Raw genomic sequence first — 21,469 nt, 5'->3', positions numbered from 1 at the left:
CCTGGCTGTCTGCCAGCCATGGGACTGGGCAGGCACTTGACTACAGTGGCCTCCCAAAGCCCTTCTGCCTGTTCCATCAAATTCCTGCTACCTGCTGCATTCTTAGCGCCATGCTTCCGTGCCCTTCTGTGGTTGTGGGATAGCTTCCTCGAGATGGTCAAATTACGGCGCGTCATGTTGTTGCAGGGAAACCAAAGCCCAGTGAGCACTGTAGTGCAAAGGGGAACGAAACAAGCCAGCACCCGGCACGGATTTACTGAACTATTTACAAGGGTTGTTTTCCAACAGGAAGATCATACCAAACATGACCAGAAGGAATTTGTCTTTGATACAAGAATGTGTGCATGATACTTTGGGGTTTCTGGGCCACAGTCTTCCCTGCTCTAGCTGATTTCCTTGCAGTGGAGTCTCACTGTGCGTCACTTTGGCCCGTTACCACCCTGTCTGCCTTGGTGAGCTGGATAATCATCTGCATCATCATTGAAACCACATTAAATGCCAGGGCTGGGACCTCAAAGGGGACTAAGGGAGTTTGGTTTCCAATTGGTGCTGGAATTTGACCGGAGCTGGCAGCTGGCTCCCTTAGACTCCTGTGGGAAATTCCAACCCAATGGTGGGTGCCGAATTCCTCAGCCTCATGGCACCACACTGGCCATACTCAGCATGTTGGAGGATCGGGAGCAGCTCGGTCCTTGGTCCTGGAGATGTTCACCTCCAGGTCACTGGTTCTAATCCCTGCCCACTTTGTGGTGACCAAAAGCCACAAGTAGCTACTGGGTGACCTCACTCCATTTCCTTGCAGCCACTCTTCTGCCTCCAAAGCCCCTCTGCTGCAGCTGGTAATAACTGGCTGACTTAGCCGAAATCACTCGCTTTGAATGGGCCTCTGAGACACATGAGCTGCCTTCTCATGGCAGGGTATATAGTAGAACCACACTGGCCAGGGGCAGTGAAGAAAATGCACCAGCCAGAGGTCTCCAGGGCTGGGAAGCCTGCTTTCAGAAAGGCCGTTAATTGTACTATGTGCAAAAGAGCTCAAGGAACAACTCTGTACAAGCTGCCTTCCCTACACATTTGCCAGCGAACGCATGTTTCAAGGCTGCTTTAACAAACCAGCCATGCATTTCCTGCAGTTTCATTGCAGCTCCATCTCTGGAAGAAAAGAAAAAAAAGAATTCCCCTTCGAGTCAAACACTAATGGTGTGAACAGGCAATGGCGCTCTTAGTGGACCAGCTTCTTAGCACGGAGCCAGGCAGGATGTGTCAAAGGAACAACCCCTGTGCGTGATGGCAGAGGGTCAAGCAGCCAGGCTGGTTAGCTCCTTTCTACTGCTCTAGTCTGCTTCTAGAGTTCTGTGTTCATAGGTTACCTGGCCAGCTGGAAATTATGCCGAGCTATCAGTTCATATAGGGCCTGGGAGCTAATGGGACCCATGCATTTGATATCACTGGAATGGGACTGGCCTTGTATGTTGCTCTCAGCTGTGGGCAGTGATCCTCATCCTGACATTCTGATCAGACAAGCGTGCCACTGAAGTCAGGAGGCAGTGAGCAAAGACAGGAAGGAGGGCCTGGCTGGTTTCATCCTGGGGAGTTTCTAGCTTATTCTTTTGTTGGGTGGGGCAGGGAGGGAGTTGTCCCCATAGTCTGCCAATCCCATGAGTTCCAGGCAGATCTCAGTGTGGAAGAGGGGGAATCAGCAGGAGGAAAGTGGCATCTGCATAACAGAAATTGGCAGACTGATATAAACCAAAAGAGACCAGTCTCAGGATTTTAATCCTCCTGGGCTTCTCCCCACGCAGCCCCCTGGGCCTGCACCATCCGCTTGTCTGGGGCGTGGCTCGCTTATTGATGAAGCCACTTTAGTACACTAGACAGACAGATGACGGGCATGGTGTGCATGTGCAGTAAGACAGAGCCCACACCACTCTGCTGTCTCCAGGTCACTGTGCAGCTTGTGTTCTGCCTCCTGCTTCAGCTCTGGTGCCGGGTTAATTTACTCTGCAGAACAACCTCTCAGTGAAAGTCAAGAAGCTGCCACTCAGGGCATGGAATAGCGCCCGGGGCCTTTGCCCCAGATAGCCTAATCCAGACCCACACCAGGAGACGGCCTGCAGGAAGTGCCTCTGTTGTAGATGGCAGCTGCTCCACCTTTGGGATGGAAGCAGCTCCGTGGGCTACCTGGGAGTGGTGCCCTGGCCACTGCTGGCTGACTGGCCATGGCTCGTGAGCCTGAGGCCTGTGAAAGGCCACGTAGCTGTTGCTGACCGCAGGAGTAGCCACTGCAACTCCATCTCCCTCCGCTTCATGCTGAGGAGGGAAACATGCCTCATTACGCTAGAAGGCAGGAAGAGCCAGATTGTATCCTCACTAATAATGTGCTTTCCTTGGATCCTCTCTCTCGCTGTGTAACACCCCCCCTACACACACACGTTTCTATGCACAGCCTCCTATTTCACACCTACACACCTGTCCAAACCACTTCCGATGGCCATTAAAGAGAGGCGCAGGCCACTCCACCTCTGCATCCCCTCAGACTCATGCTGGGGCCGGCGGCTTTAGCCACACACACAGCGCTGTTGGCCAGACCTGGGCTGCATGCTCCCACTGTAGGGACTATTTCACCACATGGTGCTGGCTTGTGGCTGCCCTGGCACTCTCCTGCTGCCAGTTAGGCTGACAGATGGAGGACTCCCATTGGGCCTGTCACATGGCGAGGCTATGTCCGACGCTTCCTCCCATTCACGCAAAGCACTGACTCATCTTCCCGCCGATGGATTGCCTCTCTGCTTTCCACTCCACCAGGGGCTCTTTTCTGGGTGGCCTGGCCTGTTTTCTCAGCAGTTCTTAGGAGCCCTCCCTATGGCAACCCGTGTTGGGATGAGGTCCCCTCACTCACCTCAGGAACAGGACATTCCACCAAGGCCTTAGAAAAATACGTTTGCACAGCACAAGCGGAGCCAGCTGTTCCCTTAAGAGGCAAAACTTACCCTCCTTTGGGCCACTCTGCTCGCTGGGACAATCCCTTATGAGACCTCCTGGCCCCTGTATTACCCATTAATTCAGCACCTCCAACTGTGATACGGGGAGGTGCCTGCTTCAATCTCTGGTAGCTTGGCAAAGAAGGCAGCTGCCCCATAAGCTTCTTCTGCTAAGAGAACGCTTGCCCTGAGTGGCCGAGGCCCTCAACTGGCCATCTTGGCTGACTCACCAGTGCATTATACAAGTAAGGATACGTGCCGTCAGCGTGGGCTCATTGTTGTCTGCAGGGATGATGGACAATAAGGGGGACTAGGGACTTGTTTGCCTCTTTACCTATTTTTCTAGGCATCCTCCACTCCTCACCGTTAAAGCAAATTCAGAGAGGATGACACATTTTACTGAGCAACTGATGGCTGCCGATACAGTATAATTTCCCACTAACCACCCTGAATCTGCTCCCATTGCAAGCTCCAGCAAGGGTCTGAGAAGTCAGAGATGGAAAAGGCCATTTGGCTCATTCCAATGCTTCCCTCTCCAGCCAATGCAGGATTGTTCCCTACAGGCCATTCTCTGGAACCACTCTCCAATTGGGTTATACAGGGCTTCAGGGTTGACAGGAATGTGACCCGCAATAAGGCTGGAGGGTCAGGCCCATGAATTTAGTGATGGAAAAGGCCTGGTGAGTCCTACCCAATGCTTTCCTGCCCTGGGCCTATATAGCATTGTTCAATACAGAACTACAGTGTATATTCTCCAGTGCTTCTGTGATGATGATGTCATATCATATGATAACACTGTTTCCATTCTACCAGTATCTCTTGGAGGGTGTTAAACACCAACTACTAATGTCAGACATTTTAAAATCAGCAGATCTGGTTAATTTGCACTCAAGAGTTTTAGAAGAGCTGGCTGCGGCGCTCACTGGACTGTTAATGCTGATTTTCAATGTGTCTTGGAGCCCTAGGGAAGTTCCAGAAGACTGGAAGAAAGTTAATGTTGTGCCAGTATTTAAAGAGGGTAAACAGAGTGACCCAGATAATTACAGGCCTGTCAGTCTGACCTCTATCTCAGGCCAGATAATGGAGTGGCTAATACATGATTAATAACGAATTAAAGGAGGGTAATATCATTAATGCCAATCAACATGGGTTTATGGAAAACAGATCCTGTCAAATGACCTTGATAGCTGTTTTTGACGAGATTACAAGTTGATTTGCCACGGTTCAGAGAAGCAGGACCTTTACTCCCCCTCTCTGTCGTCCCACAAGGGGATCCATTTTCAGGCTTCTGGTTCCCCAGCTATCACCTTTCCTGGGTGGAGAGATGTGTGTCTCTCCCTCCAAACTGGGGTTTTTCCAGGCTGCACAGTTCTTTGCCTACACTGCGAATTCCCCAGCAACACAAACTGCCTCAGCTGCCCGGCTTTGTCTTCCTTCCTCAGAGGCTAATAATAGCCTAGTTACCCACAGTTAAGTTACCGCTCTTCCTAAGCAAGCGCATTCATTCTTAAGGGTGTCTTTCCATTGGATCAAACCCAGGGCCGTGTCCCTCCTGTGACCCACATCAAACCCTCCTCCCTGTGTCGGGGTACAGGGGACCTCTTTTGCCATTTGCACAGAGCTTGCCCTTCCTACGTGAGCTCCCTGGTCCCCCCTGCCCTGATGCAGACCTTGCTTGGCTCAGTGCCTGCTACATCCCTGGAACAGAGCAGGGCTGGGGGCAGATTCTGTTCCCCGATGTGGCCGCGGAACAGCGCTGTGTGGATTGGGAACTTCTGCAGTGTGTAGCTTTCGAACGGCAGGACATGTGCCAGGCCATCCTGCATGTTTGGTGAAAAGATCACAAAAATAGTGGAACTCTTCAGTTCCTGGCAAATTCCTTAGACACAGGCCGGGGCTGTGGGTTTTTCTCCATGCAAAGGAAACCTAGCTGGGGAGGGGAGTTGAGAGACATGGGGGTGAGGGGGGTAAAAGGGAAAGAAAAGGAGGTAAACTTTTAAAAACTCTGCATGACCTAATTATTGTACATACATAGCACTGCAAACCGCAGTGCTTCCTCAGCAGACAATGCCCTGGTAATTACTATTCCTGCCCTGGAGCTTTTGGGAAAGCAGAAAGAGCTCTGCAGACCACCTAAGTTCTTTGACACATTTTTGGGCCCGGGCGGCCCATGGCTCTGGAAAATCCATTTCAGCCCTATTTTCAAATATCCCCCTCCTGTCTTTCCCAAACATTTGATAACTGGAAATATTTAAAGATCCCACTGATGCTAGCCAGGAAGTTATCTTTATGCACCGTTTCCTGCAAGTAAATATTTCAAGTCACATATGGCAATTAGGAGGTGATAAAGGGCCGGTGTGCCCACGCAAAAACAAGAAGAGGAAAAAGCGTTGGCCCAGGTTATGCGAGGATCCTTTCAAGTGGCGAGTGGAGTATTTCACTGCGTTTGACAGCATCTGTATCACCATTAACAAAATTTATACTCCATTAATTTTACTCACAAGGGGACTTAGTGAAAACACTTTAACTACCTGTGCTGTGAGATCTTTCAAACAGAACAATGCGACTGAAGGGCCGCTGACGCTCATTGCTTTTTTCCTGGGTTGTACAATAACATTGTGATGCACTGGGCTCTGGTGGATGGGGTCAGAGCTGCTCATCTGTGTGTCGTAGGCCTTATACAGCCATCTGCGATTTTCTGTTTGCTCAAGGGTTGGGGTTGGCGTGCCAGAAATAAGAGAATCTGGGTTCTCTCCCTGCTTTAGCTGTCGAGTTTGAAGTGATGGTGGCCTGCAGGATAGTGACATGCAGGAAGTCAGAGAGGCAGCATTGTCCAGGGACTAAGGTGTTGGATTGCACCTCAGTTGACCTGGGATCTGTTTCTGGCTCTAACACTGATTTGCTCTGGGACCTTGAGCAAGTCATTTTCCTTCCTACTCTGGTCTATTTAGATTGTAAGCTCATGGGGCAATGAAGAAGGAGGGCTTGGGTAGGGCCTTGAGAGAAAAGGTGGAGTGGGAGTGGGGGTGGGGCCCAGCCAATTAAAAACTCGGTGCCTACGTCCTGGGCCCTGCACCTCTGTAGGGACAGCCCTGCATCTAACAGAGGGTTATTCAAAAGCTAGGCTCTGTGGGACTCATGTTACGTCTATTTCTCCTTCAGGGAGGCGTGACAGATGACAAGAGCGACGATGGCAAATCGGTTTCAACCTTGAGCTTTGGCGTCAACAGACCCACCATCTCCTGCATATTTGATTGTAAGTCATCTCGGATGTATGGGTGACATTCACAAGGCCCAGGCACCACCTGAGATCCAGTGAAGCCCAGAGGGTGCCTGGGCTTTGTGCTTGTCTCTCTGCACAGGGGTAAATTTCACACTAAATATCCCAGTTTATCTCATGTCCGTTCCCCAGTATCTGAATGTTCAGCTCATTTCCATCCTGAGCAGAGCAATGCAGCAGTCTTGATTGGGCCTCAACGTAGGTGTGTCCCACATGCTGGTGTATCATATGTGTTTATCTAAATGCCATGATGTACAATATTGAGGCGCGGATGAAACTTTTTGTTTTTGTGGTGTAATATCTGCTCTCTGGTAACTCACCGCCGTCAGGATGAGTTGAGGCACCAGAGGAAGCAGATCCAAAAAGAGGAGGTTGGGATTGAATGTAGGTTTGTTTATATAAGGGTTAATAAGACCAGGGCCAGGTCTACACTACAAAGTGATGTTGGCACAGCTATGTCAGTCGGGGTGTTAAAAAAACCACTCACACTCTGGTGACATAGATACCGGGAAACCTCAACCCCCCACTGTAGATGCAATTATGTCAACAGAAGAGTGTTTCTGTCAGCTCAGATAATGTCTTTCAGTGTAGTGGGGGTATTCAGCTGGCAGAAAAGCTCCTTCTGTCAGCATACACTGTGCGTGCACTAGGGGGTTCTGCTGGTGTAGCTGTTAATATCTGTAGTATAGATGAGGCCTAGATATTCATCATGACAGCAAGACCTTCAAGGGAGGTTGTGGAATCCCCATCGTTGAAGGTTTTAAAGAACAGGTTGGACAAACAGCTGGCAGGGATGGTTTAGGGTTACTTGGTCCTGCCTCAGCACGGGAGGCTGGGCTAGATGACTCCTTGAGATCCCTTCCAGCCTGATATTTCTGTGCTTCTGTGATCCTGAAGCTTGCTGTGAAGATGCTGAAAGTGGATCTAGGTGAGAAACTGGGAAAAAATTTGAGATTTCAAAAAAGTTTCGTGTCAGCTGAATATGAGCTCCCAGTGCAATGCTGCGGCCAAAGGTCCAATGGGATCCTTGGATGTGTAAACAGGGGAATCTTGTGTAGATGTAGAGTGATTATATTACCTCTGTATTTGGCAACTGCTGCTGGAATCCTTTGTCCAGCTGTGGTGCCCACAACTAAAGGGTGTTGATGAACTGGAAAGAGTTCAGAGAAGAGTCATGAGAATGATTCCAGGATTAGAAACATGTTTTATGGTGATAGACTCAAAGAGCTCAAACTATTTAGCTTAACAAAAAGAAGATAAAGGGGTGACTTGATCACAGTCTATGAATACCTGCATGAGGAGCAAATATTGAACAATGGGCTCTTCGGTCTAGCAGACAAAGGTCTAACATGGTTCAGTGGCTGGTAGTCGAAGCTAGACAAAGTCAGACTGGAAATAAAGGGCATATTTTTAACAGTGAGAGTAATTAACAAGTTGGAACAACTTACTAAGAGGTTGATTCTCCGTCACTGGCAATTTTTCGATCAAGATTGGATGTTTCTCTAGAAGATCTGTTCTAGTTGAAACAGGAATTATTTTGGCAAGTCCTGTGCTCTGCAGGTGGTCGGACGAGGTGATCACTGTGGTCCCTTTTGGCCTTAGAGTCTATGAACGTCTGCCGAGTTGTTCAGTGAAATGCTGCTATGGTGCCCCCTACTGGAATGTTCATGACAGAGCCTCTGCCACACAGGGGTCCTGTGCCTGGAAGGATGCTTTTGTTTGGTCAAAAAGCTGGGAACAGCAAAGGGAATGGGGATGGTGGGGACTTATGTCATTGCATCCACAGCTAGGTGGATGCACTGACTTGCAGGATGTGCACGATGTACAGCCAGCTCTGGGGCCTTGGGGGAGAGGATCCCTCTATGGAACACACCCTTCTGCTCCCTGCAGGTACACAGCCCGGCTCCTAAGGCTGAATACTGGAGACAAGATTTGCCCCAATGAGCATCAATGTGTGGTCCATCAGGACAGTGCAGGGAGCTGGTGCGTTTCCCATGCGACTGTAGTAGGACCAAAAATAGGGTTTTCACAACTCAAAGGCTAGACTGGACCATGCACCAGATAATATACAATAGGCAGGGCAGATTCTCCTCAAGTGTAAATCTGGAGTAACTCCATTGCTGTGAATAGCACTACTCTTGATTGGCTTCCTTAGGTCCAAGACCTGACACCCGGGGTACAAGAAAATATTCAAGTCCCTTGTGTAATTAACATAGATTTTCCAGCACTTCAGCAGTGCAAAACTGAACGCTTTTTTCTCCCTGTTTCTCAATAAAGATGGAAGCAGATACCACCTGCGTTGCTACATATACCAAGCTCGGGATCTGATTGCCATGGACAAGGACAGTTTTTCGGGTAAGCACAGGTGCTCATATGGGCACACAATTTAATTTTCCTGGTAGCTTAGACCAGGGATTTATAAGGCAGACTTCAGTGCTCTATGGGTAATCATTGGTACAGATTGAAATAAAAGGGGGTTTGTGCTGCTGTGCAACAGAAGACAGATGCAGCAGTGAGTAGCCTGATTCCCATCAGAGAAGGAGTCAGACTTTCAAGAACTCTTCTGTGAGAAAGCCAGAAACCACAGTCGACCGGGTCACTCCTGAGTCATGTGGCGTTTGCTTGCTAATGGTCCCCGCTCACAGATGCAGGCTGATGTTGAAAGCCTGTGGCACAGCTGGAGAGCAGAGAGCTCGGTGGCTTCAAAAAGAAACGAAGACAGGGATGTTTAAAGCAGCGCTACCTTGATTCTGCCAGGCCCTGTGTGTGTGCCTGCACCAGCGTGGATAGGAGTCTACATGTGAATGCAAATAAAATTGAGAGCTTGTGATAGCCCCCTCTGCACTGACCAGTAATAAGTGTCATGCTCCCTTGATGTGCATGGAGGAAATGAAAGGATACAGCATTTCTGCACAGACATGGGTTTACGCTTGATCCTCTCCAGTCTAAATGAGGCTCTGATTTGGGTGCTCCTCATTTCTGCTTCCCACATCTTGTGATCTAGTATGGTTCTGTAATGTGAGGACATAAGCACAAAGAGCCATGGAAGCAGCAACGAGAGAACTCCCTCATCAGGAAGTTCCTATGTTTAAGCTCCCTGCTGCAACACATCCTGATTCTCTCTGGTAACTGTACAAGACCAGGAACTCTGTAACCACTTCACATCTCCTGGGCTTTATAATAAACGATTGAAACTTAAATTATAAACCAAAGTATATGCACATAAGAGTCCAAAATAAACATCAGATTTCTTAAAACTATTTACACTACCATGTCCCCTTATCAATGGTATTTACATAGACCGGAGCAGTATTCTAAAGATCAAGTCTTTGCGCGGGTCTGGTCAGTCTTCCAGACCATTTACTCACTTGTATTAAGATTGTGCTTAGAGCTCCCTGTGGACCGGGCTCACTTCCTCACAGCGTAGGTCCCAGATCTCTTCCTTGTTGTGCTGGGAAATACTGAAGAGGAATCCGAAGTCCTTTTGGAGTCTCCACTAGGTAGGAACTGGGAGTGTCTGCCAAGTTCTAAACAGCTCCAATTGTCTGAGAGCTTTTCAGCCAAACTTTGTGTCCTGCTCTCAGTTCAAGTTGCGCTTTTGTTCTGTGTGGAACACTGAAATTTTGGGATTGACACTTTTTATTTTCGCCCCCAGTTTTCAAAATTCCTTCAGATCAGGCCACTTAGGACTAAGCTGTATTGGTGCTACAGGTGAAGACGCTGTTACTCATCTTCCCATGAGAAGTTCTGCTGGAGATAGTCCAGACGCAAGTGGAGTTGGCCGATGTACCAGGAGTGCTTTATACAGGTCCACTGGTTTTTGCAGACATCCTTTTCAAGTCTGCCCTGCTCTCTCCACCTCCCCATTGCTCTGGGGGTAATATGGGCTACTAGTGTGATGTTCAAAATCCACGTTCTCTGCAAATGCTGGGAATGTTTAAGAGGTAAACTGAAGCTCGTTATCAGCTATGAGGGCTTCAGAAACTCCATGTCTTGCAAACATTGACTTTAGTTTCTGGATGACCTGTGCCAGTGGGAATGCTGGTGGCATAGGGTCTGAGTAGAGAGTCCATATATCCAGACAGTCCTTCAGTGAGAGTGCCAATGCCCGAGATGATGGGGCGTCCAGGATTTCCAGGTTTGTGGATCTTGGGTAGTAGATAGAATAACCCTGGTCGGGGCTCTAGGGGTATGTTGATTTCTTCTGGTGTTAGTGTGGGGAGTGTCCTGAGTAGATGCTGTAGTTTCTTAGTGTATTCCTCAGTGGGAGCTGAGGGAAGTGGCCTGTAGAATTTGGTATTGGAGAGTTGTCTGGCAGCCTCCTTTTGGTAGTCAGACTTGTTCATGATGACAACGGCACCTCCTTTATCAGCCTCTTTGATGATAATGTCAGGGTGGTTTCTGAGGCTGTGGATGGCATTGCGTTCTGCACGACTTAGGTTGTGAGGCAACAACATCTCCCAGCTATCTCCGTGACACCACTGATTTCCTGAGGAAACTACAATGCATTGGTCACCTCCCAGAAAACACCATCCTAGCCACCATGGATGTAGAGCCTCTCTACACAAACATCCCACACACAGATGGAATACAAGCTGTCAGGAACACTATCCCTGACGATGCCACAGCACAACTGGCTGCTGAGCTCTGTGCCTTTATACTTACACACAACTATTTCAAATTTGATGACAATATATATCTCCAGACCAGTGGCACTGCTATGGGCACCTGCATGGCCCTACAATATGCCAATATCTTTATGGCCGACCTGGAACAACGCTTCCTCAGCTCTCGTCCACTCACGCCCCTTCTCTACCTACGCTACATTGATGACATCTTCATCATCTGGATCCATGGGAAGGAGACTCTGGAAAAATTCCACCACGATTTAAACAGCTTCCACCCCACCATCAACCTCAGCCTGGACCAATCTACATGAGAGGTCCACTTTCTTGACACCACGGTGCAAATAAGTGATGGTCACATTAACACTACCCTATATCGAAAACCTACCGACCGCTATGCCTCCCTTCATGCCTCCAGCTTCCATCCCGGACACATCACATGATCCATTGTCTACAGCCAAGCACTGAGGTACAACCGCATCTGCTCTAACCCCTCAGACAGAGACCAACACCTACAAAATCTCCACCAAGCATTCTCAAAACTACAATACCCGCACGAGAAAATAAGGAAACAGATCAACAGAGCCAGACGTGTACCCAGAAGCCTCCTACTGCAAGACAAACCCAAGAAAGAAACCAACAGGACTCCACTGGCCATCACATACAGCCCCCAGCTAAAACCCCTCCAACGCATCATCAAGGATCTACAACCCATCCTGGACAATGATCCCACACTTTCACAGGCCTTGGGTGGCAGACCAGTCCTTGCCCACAGACAACCTGCCAATCTGAAACATATTCTCACCAGTAACTGCACACCGCACCATAATAACTCTAGCTCAGGAACCAATCCATGCAACAAACCTCGATGCCAACTCTGCCCACATATCTACACCAGCGACACCATCACAGGACCTAACCAGATCAGCCACACCATCACTGGTTCATTCACCTGCACATCCACCAATGTAATATACGCCATCATATGCCAGCAATGCCCCTCTGCTATGTACATCGGCCAAACTGGACAGTCTCTACGGAAAAGGATAAATGGACACAAATCAGACATTAGGAACGGCAATATACAAAAACCTGTAGGGGAGCACTTCAACCTCCCTGGCCACACTATTGCAGTCCTTAAGGTGGCCATCCTGCAGCAAAAAAAACTTCAGGACCAGACTTCAAAGAGAAACTGCTGAGCTTCAGTTCATCTGCAAATTTGACACCATCAGCTCAGGATTGAACAAAGACTGTGAATGGCTTGCCAACTACAGAACCAGTTTCTCCTCTCTTGGTTTTCACACCTCAACTGCTAGAACAGGGCCTCATCCTCCCTGATTGAACTGACCTCGTTATCTCTAGCTTGCTTGCTAGCATATATATACTGCCCCTGGAAATTTCCACCACATGCATCTGAAGAAGTGGGTATTCATCCACGAAAGCTCATGCTCCAAAACGTCTGTTAGTCTATAAGTTGTCATTTTGATGGTAGCAGGTCCATTGGCAGCTGACTTCTTCAACCCCACCCTCTTTGGCAGAGGTGAGTCAGTTTCTAGCAGGTCTCGTCCTTTAGTTGCTCATCTCTGATTTGCTGAAGTCGGCTGGCAGATGCTGGAATTGCTGCCAGAAAAAGGTCAGTTTAGGCTTAGCAACTTCCTCTAAAGCCTTTTCCTCTTCCAATGGTGGCTGATAGAGTTCCTGGTCGGAGTGGAGAATTTAATAAACAGAGACGTTTCTTGGTCAGGGAGTTCTCTATCTGCTGCTTAAAGCATAGCTCTGTGTTTATAGCCTCACACGACATGGAGTCAAACATGAGTGAATCACTCTCTTTAAACAGTCAGTATGGATTCACCAGGGGCAAGTCATGCCTGACTAACCTAATTGCCTTCTATGAGGAGATAACTGGCTCTGTGGATGAGGGGAAAGCAGTGGACGTGTTATTCCTTGACTTTAGCAAAGCTTTTGATACGGTCTCCCACAGTATTCTTGCTGGCAAGTTAAAGAAGTATGGGCTGGATGAAAGGACTATAAGGTGGATAGAAAGCTGGCTAGATTGTCGGGCTCAATGGGTAACGATCAACAGCTCCATGTCTAGCTGGCAGCCAGTATCAAGCGGAGTACCCCAAGGGTCAGTGCTGGGACTGGTTTAGTTCTGGAGAATGCCGTGGATTGCCTTCTCAGCAAGTTTGCAGATGACACTAAACCGGGAGGAGTGGTAGATACACTGGAGGGTAGGGATAGGATACAGAGGGACCTAGACAAATTAGAGGATTTGACCAAAAGAAATCTGATGAGGTTCAACGAGGACAAGTGCAGAGTCCTACACTTAGGATGGAAGAATCCCATGCACTGCTACAGACTAGGGACCAAATGGTGAGACAGCAGCTCTGCAGAACAGGGCCTAAGGGTTACAGTGGATGAGAAGCTGGATATGAGTCAACAGTGTGCCCTTGTTGCCAAGAAGGCTAGTGGCATTTTGGATGGATAAGTAGTGGCATTGCCAGCAGATGGAGGGATGTGATAGTTCCCCACATTTTGACATTAGTGAGGCCTCATCTGGAGTACTGTGTCCAGTTTTGGGCCCCACACTACAAGAAGGATGTGGAAAAATTGGAAAGAGTCCAGCGGAGGGCAACAAAAATGATTAAGGGGCTGGAGCACATGATTTATGAGGAGAGGCTGAGGGAACTGGGATTATTTAGTCTGCAGAAGAGAAGAATGAGGGGGTATTTGATAGCTGCTTTCAACTACCTGAAAGGGGGGGGTCAAAAGAGCATGGATCTAGACCAGTGGTTCCCAAACTTTAACAACCTGTGAACCCCTTTCACTAAAATGTCAAGTGTCGTGAACCCCCTCCTAATAATAAATATTTCCAGGGATTTTCTCTTTTACTCAGTATAAATTTATAAAAGCAGTGATCTTGGAAATATAAAATTTATTTTTATGACATGCTTACTACACACTATTACAGGTCTGTCTCCTCTTACGCTGGGGTTACATTCCACAGTCAGCGCGTAAAGCGAAAATCACGTATAATCAAAATTACATTGAGTGTAATGGTGGGAGGAATTACCCGCACTACAGAAACAGTATTTAAATTGTTATTTTTCTCTTTTTTTTTCTTGTTTTTGCCGACCACATAAAGCTGAAATCGCTCATGTTAAATGCGCCTAAGATGCGACAGACCTGTATTTATTATTTATCATTCCAGTATTTTTATTACTTTATGAAAACGGTAACACTTCCAAGATCTCACTTGCGTAGCTTGTATCACTTTGAATAAGCCTGTTAGAAGACAAGGCTCATATGTGTCATCAGGGAGTATCAGATGTGAAACAGCATGAAGGGATTTAAGAAGTCAACTCAAAGTTCCTCCTACACAAGCATTCAGGTCTTGAGGAGTCCAGGCAAACAACGCACATTACAACAAAGCCTAAATTTGTTCTTCTTAATAATTTAAAAAACAATACTAGCTGCCTATTTAACTTTTAAAACAGCAAAAAATATCCACCTACCTTTCCATTTCTTATAAGGAGTCTTGAACTTTAAATCTCCTCACGTTGATAGAGATGCTTGCTTTGATCTGCTTAGCTCTTGGAAGTCCAAGGGCTCCAGGCTGCCAGCCCCTGCTGCCCGGATTCCCTAGGGGCGGCTCTGTCCACCATTAGAGAATTTTTTCCCGAGAACCCCCTGTAGAATTTCATGAACCCCAGTTTGGGAACCACTGATCTAGACTGTTCTCAGTGGTACCAGATTACAGAACAAGGAGTAATGGTCTCAAGTTGCAGTGGGGGAGGTTTAGGTTGGATATTAGGAAACACTATTTCACTAGGAGGGTGGTGAAGCACTGGAATGGGTTACCTAGGGAGGTGGTGGAATCTCCTTCCTTAGAGGTTTTTAAAGTCAGGCTTGACAAAGCCCTGGCTGGGATGATTTAGTTGGGGATTGGCCCTGCTCTGAGCAGGGGGTTGGACTAGATACCTCCTGAGGTCCCTTACAACCCTGATATTCTATGATTCTGTGATTCTATTCTATGATTCTATGAAATAGGGACTGGAGATCAGGATGCCTGGGTTCTCTCCCCAGCTCTGCTATTTATCTGCTGTGTGACCTTGGGCAAGTCACTTCCTCCTTTGTTATTTAGCTTACCCATCTGTAAAATAGGAACAATGATACTGACCCACCCCTGGGGTCTGGTGAGGCATAATTAGATGGTGGAACTCACTGCTACTGGATGCCATGTAGCAAGACTCCACGAGAGACTGGCCATTTATATGGATAACAAGACCATCCAGAGTATAACAGTTGATGCAATTTTTTTTGAAATCCTGCTGCTTCAGGATTTAAGCTGATCTCTGTTTATTAGGGATCAACATGAGACCTTCATGGGGGCAGATGATCTAACATCTGCTACAGTGAGTTTAATCACACCTTTCTCTGCAGCATCTGCTGCTGGCCTCTGTAAGAGATGGGATACTGGAGCAGATGGACCTCAGGGTTGATCCAGCCTGGTGATTCTCATATGATGCTTGCTACATATTTTGGAACTCTCAGCTGGGATGTCCTATATGCAGTAATAAGCAGCTATTGAAGAAGAGCAGAGCCTCAGCCTTTACAGAAGTGAAAATGTGGAATGCCCACTGGGGGGCTTATTTGTCTGGGAGGACTGGCAGGTATGCAGGATATGGAAGTTGGAGCCTTTCGGTGTTTCATGTGGATCTGGCCAATGTCTGTGGCGAGCCTACAGAGGAAACTCTGAGAGGAGTTTCATGGATCTTGGAGCTCTTTTGAACAGACCACAAACTCCCATCTCAGATGATCCCGGCAGAAGCAGAGAACTTGGCTCTTTGGACTTTTCCCCAGAAGTCTGAGTCCAGTGGTGCCACTTACTTACTGCATAACCTCAGGTAAGTCACTTACCCTCTCTGTGGCTCAGCACACTCCATCTGTAAGACAGGAGAAATGATACTGACCTCTCACAGGGTATAATTAGACTGTGGAACTCACTGCCACAAGCTGTCACCGAGGCCAAGAACAATGAGGGGAGGAGAGATAAAACCAGGCAGAGGAAAAATTAGGAAAACAGTTGAGCTAGATGCACGCAGCTCCTGGTTATCGCCACACCAAAAACAACAGTGGAGTGGCGCAGAGAGAATAAGATTCCCATATGTAAGAGTCTCTCGGCGTCATCCTGCCGAGGAGGCTGTCATGATGCCTGCCGCTGGAGTAGCTGCTTTGAGTGAACCAGCCAGCTGTTTGGTAGCAAGAAGCCTCTCCGGGATGCCCCAGGGACCGGATGCTGTTCTCAGAGATGCTGGCCAGTGCAAATCCAGAGAAATTCAATTAGCTTCAGTGGAGTTACCACCAAAGTAACAGAGATCACAGCCCAGCCCTTTGTATCAGCCTCTCAGCAGCGAGTTGAACTCAGCAATTTGCCAATTTCTCATTTTATTTACCCCGGTGGGACAGAGTGCTGAGAGCCAGTAGCTGACCCAGCATGCTGACCACTTCAGCAATAGTTAGGTCCACAAGGAAAGGCTTGATGGAGGTTGTGATGGAGTAGGGGCTGTCTGTGTGAGGAATGGGAGAGCAGGGGTGGACTTTAGGGGATGGACGATACCGGAGCCTGTAACCTGAGCTAGGTAAGGGAGGGGAAAGGTCAACACCTTTGCCCGGGAAGGGGAAAAGGAAGGGAGTGGCAAGGGGGAAGCAGTTTGAGTTTGGGCTTGGGGCTGTGTAGGTGGAATTCAGGGTATCCTAGCTAGGATCCAAGCACCCTGAAAGCCCAGAAGGACTTGATGGAGGGGTCCTGACTGCCTGCTAGCTCTGCTGTAACCTGTGTTCCTGTTGTCCAATAAACCTGTTTTACTGGCTGGCTAAAAGTCACTGCGGGTCCCAGGAAGAGAGGTGCAGGACTGGACTCCCCACACTCCATGACAACTGGTGGCAGCGGCGGGAGATACTGCACCCCGTGGACGGCGCTTCCTGCAGTAAGTGACTGGGGAGCAGTAACCCCTGGGGGTGTGTGCCCAGTGAGAAGGACTTTGCAGTAACAGGGTCCCCCGGGGGATTGCAGCGAGCGGTCCCAGGGGCAGAGGAGTCTGCAGCTCGACCCTGGCAGAGAGGTGGTGACCTCACGAAGGGCTGGTGCACTAAGGGTCCCCCTGGAAACCGTGGGGAGCGGCGAGCACCCCGGCCTGTGAGTGACCAGCAGGAAGATGTATGCTAAGCGGCGCAAGTGCGACCTGGTGGAGCTGTGCAAGCAGAGGGGGCTGCGCCCAGGGAGGCTCACCAAGGACCAGCTGATTGCCCAGCTGGAGGAGGGAGACCGCATGAATGAACGGAGCCCTGTCTCTGAGGGAAGCAGCCTGGCAGATGCAGTGCAGGCACCAGTGTCTGTCCCCACTGGGAGTGGTCAGCCGGCGGACGAGGGCTTCCCGAGACCCCCGCTTCCTAGGCCTAGGGGAAGGGCGAGGAGGAGCCCAGTGAATACCGAGGGCACCGTGACCCCCCCGGCCAGCAGGTGATCCTCCCGGCGAAGCTCACCCCCCAGCAGGTGATCCTCCCGGCGAAGCTCACCCCCCAGCAGGGGATCCTCCCGGCGACGCTCGGCATCCGTGGAGCAGATGCGGCTGGAATATGAAAGGGAGCTGAAACGGGAGGAGCTCGAGTTAAAGAGGCGAGAGCTGGAGGAGAAGGTGAAACAGCGTGAACATGAGGAGAACCAGCGTGAACATGAGGAGAACCAGCGTGAACATGAGGAGAACCAGTGCCAGCATGAGCGGGAGGAGAAGGAGAACCAGCGTAAACATGAGGAGAACCAGCATAAACATGAGCGGGAGGAGAAGGAGAAACAGCGTAAACATGAGCTGGACCTGGCCCAGCTGAGGAGCAGTGAGGCCCCAGCTGCGGTGAGTGAGGGGGGACCCAAGCCTACAAAGAGCTTTGATAAGCACTTGCTGCCCCGGCGTAAGGAGGGGGAGGACATAGATACCTTCCTGACGGCCTTTGAGAATGCCTGCGAGCTGCACAGGGTTGACCCTGCAGACAGTATCGCAGTTCTTACCCCCTTACTGGACTCCACAGCCGTGGAGGTGTACAGCCGACTGAAAGGGGCGGAGGCAGGGGACTATGAACTGTTCAAGCAGGCCCTGCTCCACGAGTTTGCGCTGACTCCTGAGATGTACCGGAAGAAGTTCCGGAGCCAGCGTAAAACCCATGAGGTCACATACCTATAACTGGTCAACCGGGCGCAGGGGTATGCCCGCAAGTAGACAGCTGGGGCCCAAACTAAAGAGGACCTGCTTGACCTATTCATACTGGAGCACCTGTACGAGCAGTGCCCGTCCAACCTGAGGCTGTGGTTGATGGACCAGAAGCTGGAGAACCCACAGCACCCAGGCCAGCTGGCCGACCAATTTGTGGACAGTCGGGCAGGGGACGTCAGGGAGAAGTCTCGAAGGAGCAGGCCTGCCTCAACGCAGAGAGAGAGTCATCATGGGACTCCCCAAAGGGGGCCTATGGAGAACCCCCCCAAAAGGGGAACATCCAGTGTCAGGTTCATCCGACCCACTCAAGGGGACCCACGAGACATGGGCTGCTATCGCTGTGGCCAACGAGGCCACATACGGGCCCAGTGCCCCAAGCTCAGGGACAGACCAAGCAGACCCAACCCGCAGAGGGTGGACTGGGTAAAAACCCAATTGGAGGAGGGACTACATTCCCAGGAAAGGGGGGCTGGCAACATACCACCTGTGAAGGAGGGAGGAGGTCCCCAGGTCAGCTCCTCTAGGGGGCTGGATGCTCCAGGCTCCGGGTTTTTGGTTTACCGGGTGGGCGCGGGGCTGCCTCTCCGGAAAGAGTGCATTGTTTCCCTGGAGGTAGATGGGAGGAAGGTCACTGGGTACTGGGACATGGGCGCAGAGGTGACGCTGGCCCTGCCCGAGGTGGTGGCCTCAGATCGGATGGTGCCCGACACCTACCTGACCCTGATGGGCATGGGCGGGACCCCATTCAAGGTGCCCGTGGTGAGGGTACACCCGAAGTGGGGGGCTAAGAAGGGCCCCAAGGATGTGGGAGTACACCCATATTTGCCCACGGACGTGTTAATGGGAGGGGACCTCGAGGACTGGCCTAGTAACACGCAGAGTGCCCTGGTCGTGACTCGTAGTCAGAGTCGGCAAAGGGCACTGCACCCCAACGACGGGGAAGGTACTCGACCCGAGGTGCAGGACCCTAACCCAGGGGGGCGGGGAACGCCCAGGGGCATGGTTCAGAGAGGCTGCGGCCTCAGAGCCAGCCAGCAAGAGAGAGCCAGTCCCCATCCCTGTCCCAGCTGCTGAGTTCCAGGCCGAGTTGCAGAAAGATCCCTCCTTGCGGAAGCCCAGGAACCGGGCTGACCTTAGTGTGGTACAGACCATGAGGAGAGGTTGCAAGGAGAGGTTCCTGTGGGAGAAGGGGTTCCTGTACCGAGAATGGGCTCCCCCAGGGGAAGTAGAGTCATGGGGGATCAGGAGGCAGCTGGTGGTTCCCCAGAAGTTTCGCCACAAGCTGCTGTACCTGGCCCATGACATCCCTCTCGCAGGGCACCAGGGAATCCGGCGCACCAGGCAGAGGCTGCTACAGAACTTTTACTGGCCTGGGGTCTTTACCCATGTCCGACAGTACTGCCAATCCTGTGACCCCTGCCAGAGGGTGGGGAAGGCCCGGGACAAGGGGAAAGCAGCTTTGAGGCCTTTACCCATCATAGAAGAACCTTTCCAGAAGGTGGCCATGGACATAGTGGGACCCCTCAGCAAGACGACCCTGTCAGGGAAGAAATACATCCTGGTGGTGGTGGATTTTGCCACTCGCTACCCCGAGGCAGTGGCCTTGTCCTCTATCGAAGCAGACACAGTGGCAGATGCGCTGCTGACAATTTTCAGCCGGGTGGGGTTCCCCAAGGTCTTAACGGATCAGGGGTCCAACTTCATGTCGGCCCTGCTCCGGTCCTCATGGCAGAAATGTGGGGTCCAGCACAACTGGGCCTCAGCGTATCACCCCCAGTCCAATGGGCTGGTGGAAAGGTTCAACGGGACGCTGAAGATGATGCTAAAAACATTTATAAACCAGCACCCACAGGATTGGGACAAGTACTTACCTCACCTGCTGTTCGCATACAGGGAGGTATCCCAGGAATCTACCGGGTTTTCACCTTTTGAACTGTTGTATGGAAGGCGGGTAAGGGGGCCCCTAGACCTGATGAGGGATGAAAGGGAGGGGAAGGCCGCTCCCGAGGGAGAGTCAGTGGTGGAGTATGTCCTGACCTTCCGGGAAAGACTGGCCGAGCTCATGGGCCTGGCCAGGGAGAATCTGGCCCGAGCCCAGAGGAGGCAGAAGGTCTGGTATGACCGCACGGCACGGGCCCGTGCCTTCGCCACCGGGGATCAGGTGATGGTTCTCATCCCCGTGAGGAGACACAAACTCCAGGCCGCCTGGGAAGGGCCCTTCAAGGTTATCAAGCAACTGAATGAGGTAAACTATGTGGTGGAGCTGTCAAACCGGGCACATCACCGTCGGGTGTACCATGTGAACATGATGAAACCATACTATAACAGGGGGAATGTGGTGTTGGCCATGTGTGGACATTGGGAGGGGCAGGGAGATGACCCCTTAGTGGATCTATTCCCTGGGACAAAAGCTGGTTCCCCCCTGGAGGCGATTCCCCTCTCTGATCAGCTGACCCCGGGCCAGCACGCTAAGATCAGGGGGGTGCTGCATCTATACTGACAGCTGTTTTCCAACCAGCCTGGACGCACTAATTTGACTATCCACTGGGTGGAGACCGGGTCACATCCCCCTATAGGATGCTCCCCTTTTCGGGTCACTGGTAAAACTGCCCAGGATCTTGAAAGAGAGGTCAGGGACATGCTGGCTTTGGGGGTGATCCAGCCGTCTTCCAGCCCTTGGGCCTTGCCAGTGGTGCTGGTCCCCAAGAAGGATGGGTCAATCCGGTTCTGTGTGGACTATTGAAAGCTCAATGCCATCACCGTATCTGATGCCTACCCCATGCCCAGGCCTGACGAGCTCCTAGACAAGCTGGGAGGTGCTCGGTACCTCACCACTATGGATCTTACAAAGGGCTACTGACAAGTGCTGCTGGACGCAGATGCCAGGCTGAAATCGGCCTTTATCACCCCTCTGGGGCTCTACGAGTTTCTGACCCTGCCCTTCGGCCTCAAGGGAGCACCAGCCACCTTCCAGTGCCTGGTAGATCAGCTACTGAGGGGGATGGAGAGTTTTGCCATGGCGTATATTGATGACATCTGCGTCTTCAGCCAGACCTGGGAGGACTACATGTCCCAGGTTAAACAAGTCCTGGACCGACTCCGAAAGGCTGGGTTAACAGTAAAGGCTGAGAAGTGCAAGGTGGGGATGGCTGAAGTATCTTACCTGGGCCATCGGGTGGGGAGCGGCTGCCTGAAGCCGGAACCAGCCAAGGTGGAGGTGATCAGAGACTGGCCTGCTCCCCAAACCAAAAAGCAGCTCCAGGCCTTTATTGGGATGGCGGGGTACTATCGAAGGTTCATGCCCCACTTTAGTGC

The 21,469-nt window shown here is 50.6% G+C and overlaps 1 protein-coding gene across 7 annotated transcripts in view; it reads left to right on the top strand.

Moving 5' to 3' along the window:
• DYSF (dysferlin) overlaps positions 1-21,469 on the top strand; it is a 326,279-nt gene that overhangs the window by 177,556 nt on the left and 127,254 nt on the right. For all 7 annotated transcript variants that reach the window (XM_050943290.1, XM_050943287.1, XM_050943285.1 and 4 more), the window contains 2 exons: positions 6,144-6,237; positions 8,539-8,616. In XM_050943290.1, the coding sequence (XP_050799247.1) occupies positions 6,144-6,237; positions 8,539-8,616 (172 nt within the window). The remainder of the gene's footprint in view (positions 1-6,143; positions 6,238-8,538; positions 8,617-21,469) is intronic.

This window comes from Gopherus flavomarginatus, chromosome 3, assembly GCF_025201925.1.
Source record: "Gopherus flavomarginatus isolate rGopFla2 chromosome 3, rGopFla2.mat.asm, whole genome shotgun sequence".
Classification (NCBI taxonomy): domain Eukaryota; kingdom Metazoa; phylum Chordata; order Testudines; family Testudinidae; genus Gopherus; species Gopherus flavomarginatus.
The sequence above is the reverse complement of the archived record's forward strand: the minus strand, read 5'-3'. Positions and strand labels throughout refer to the sequence as shown.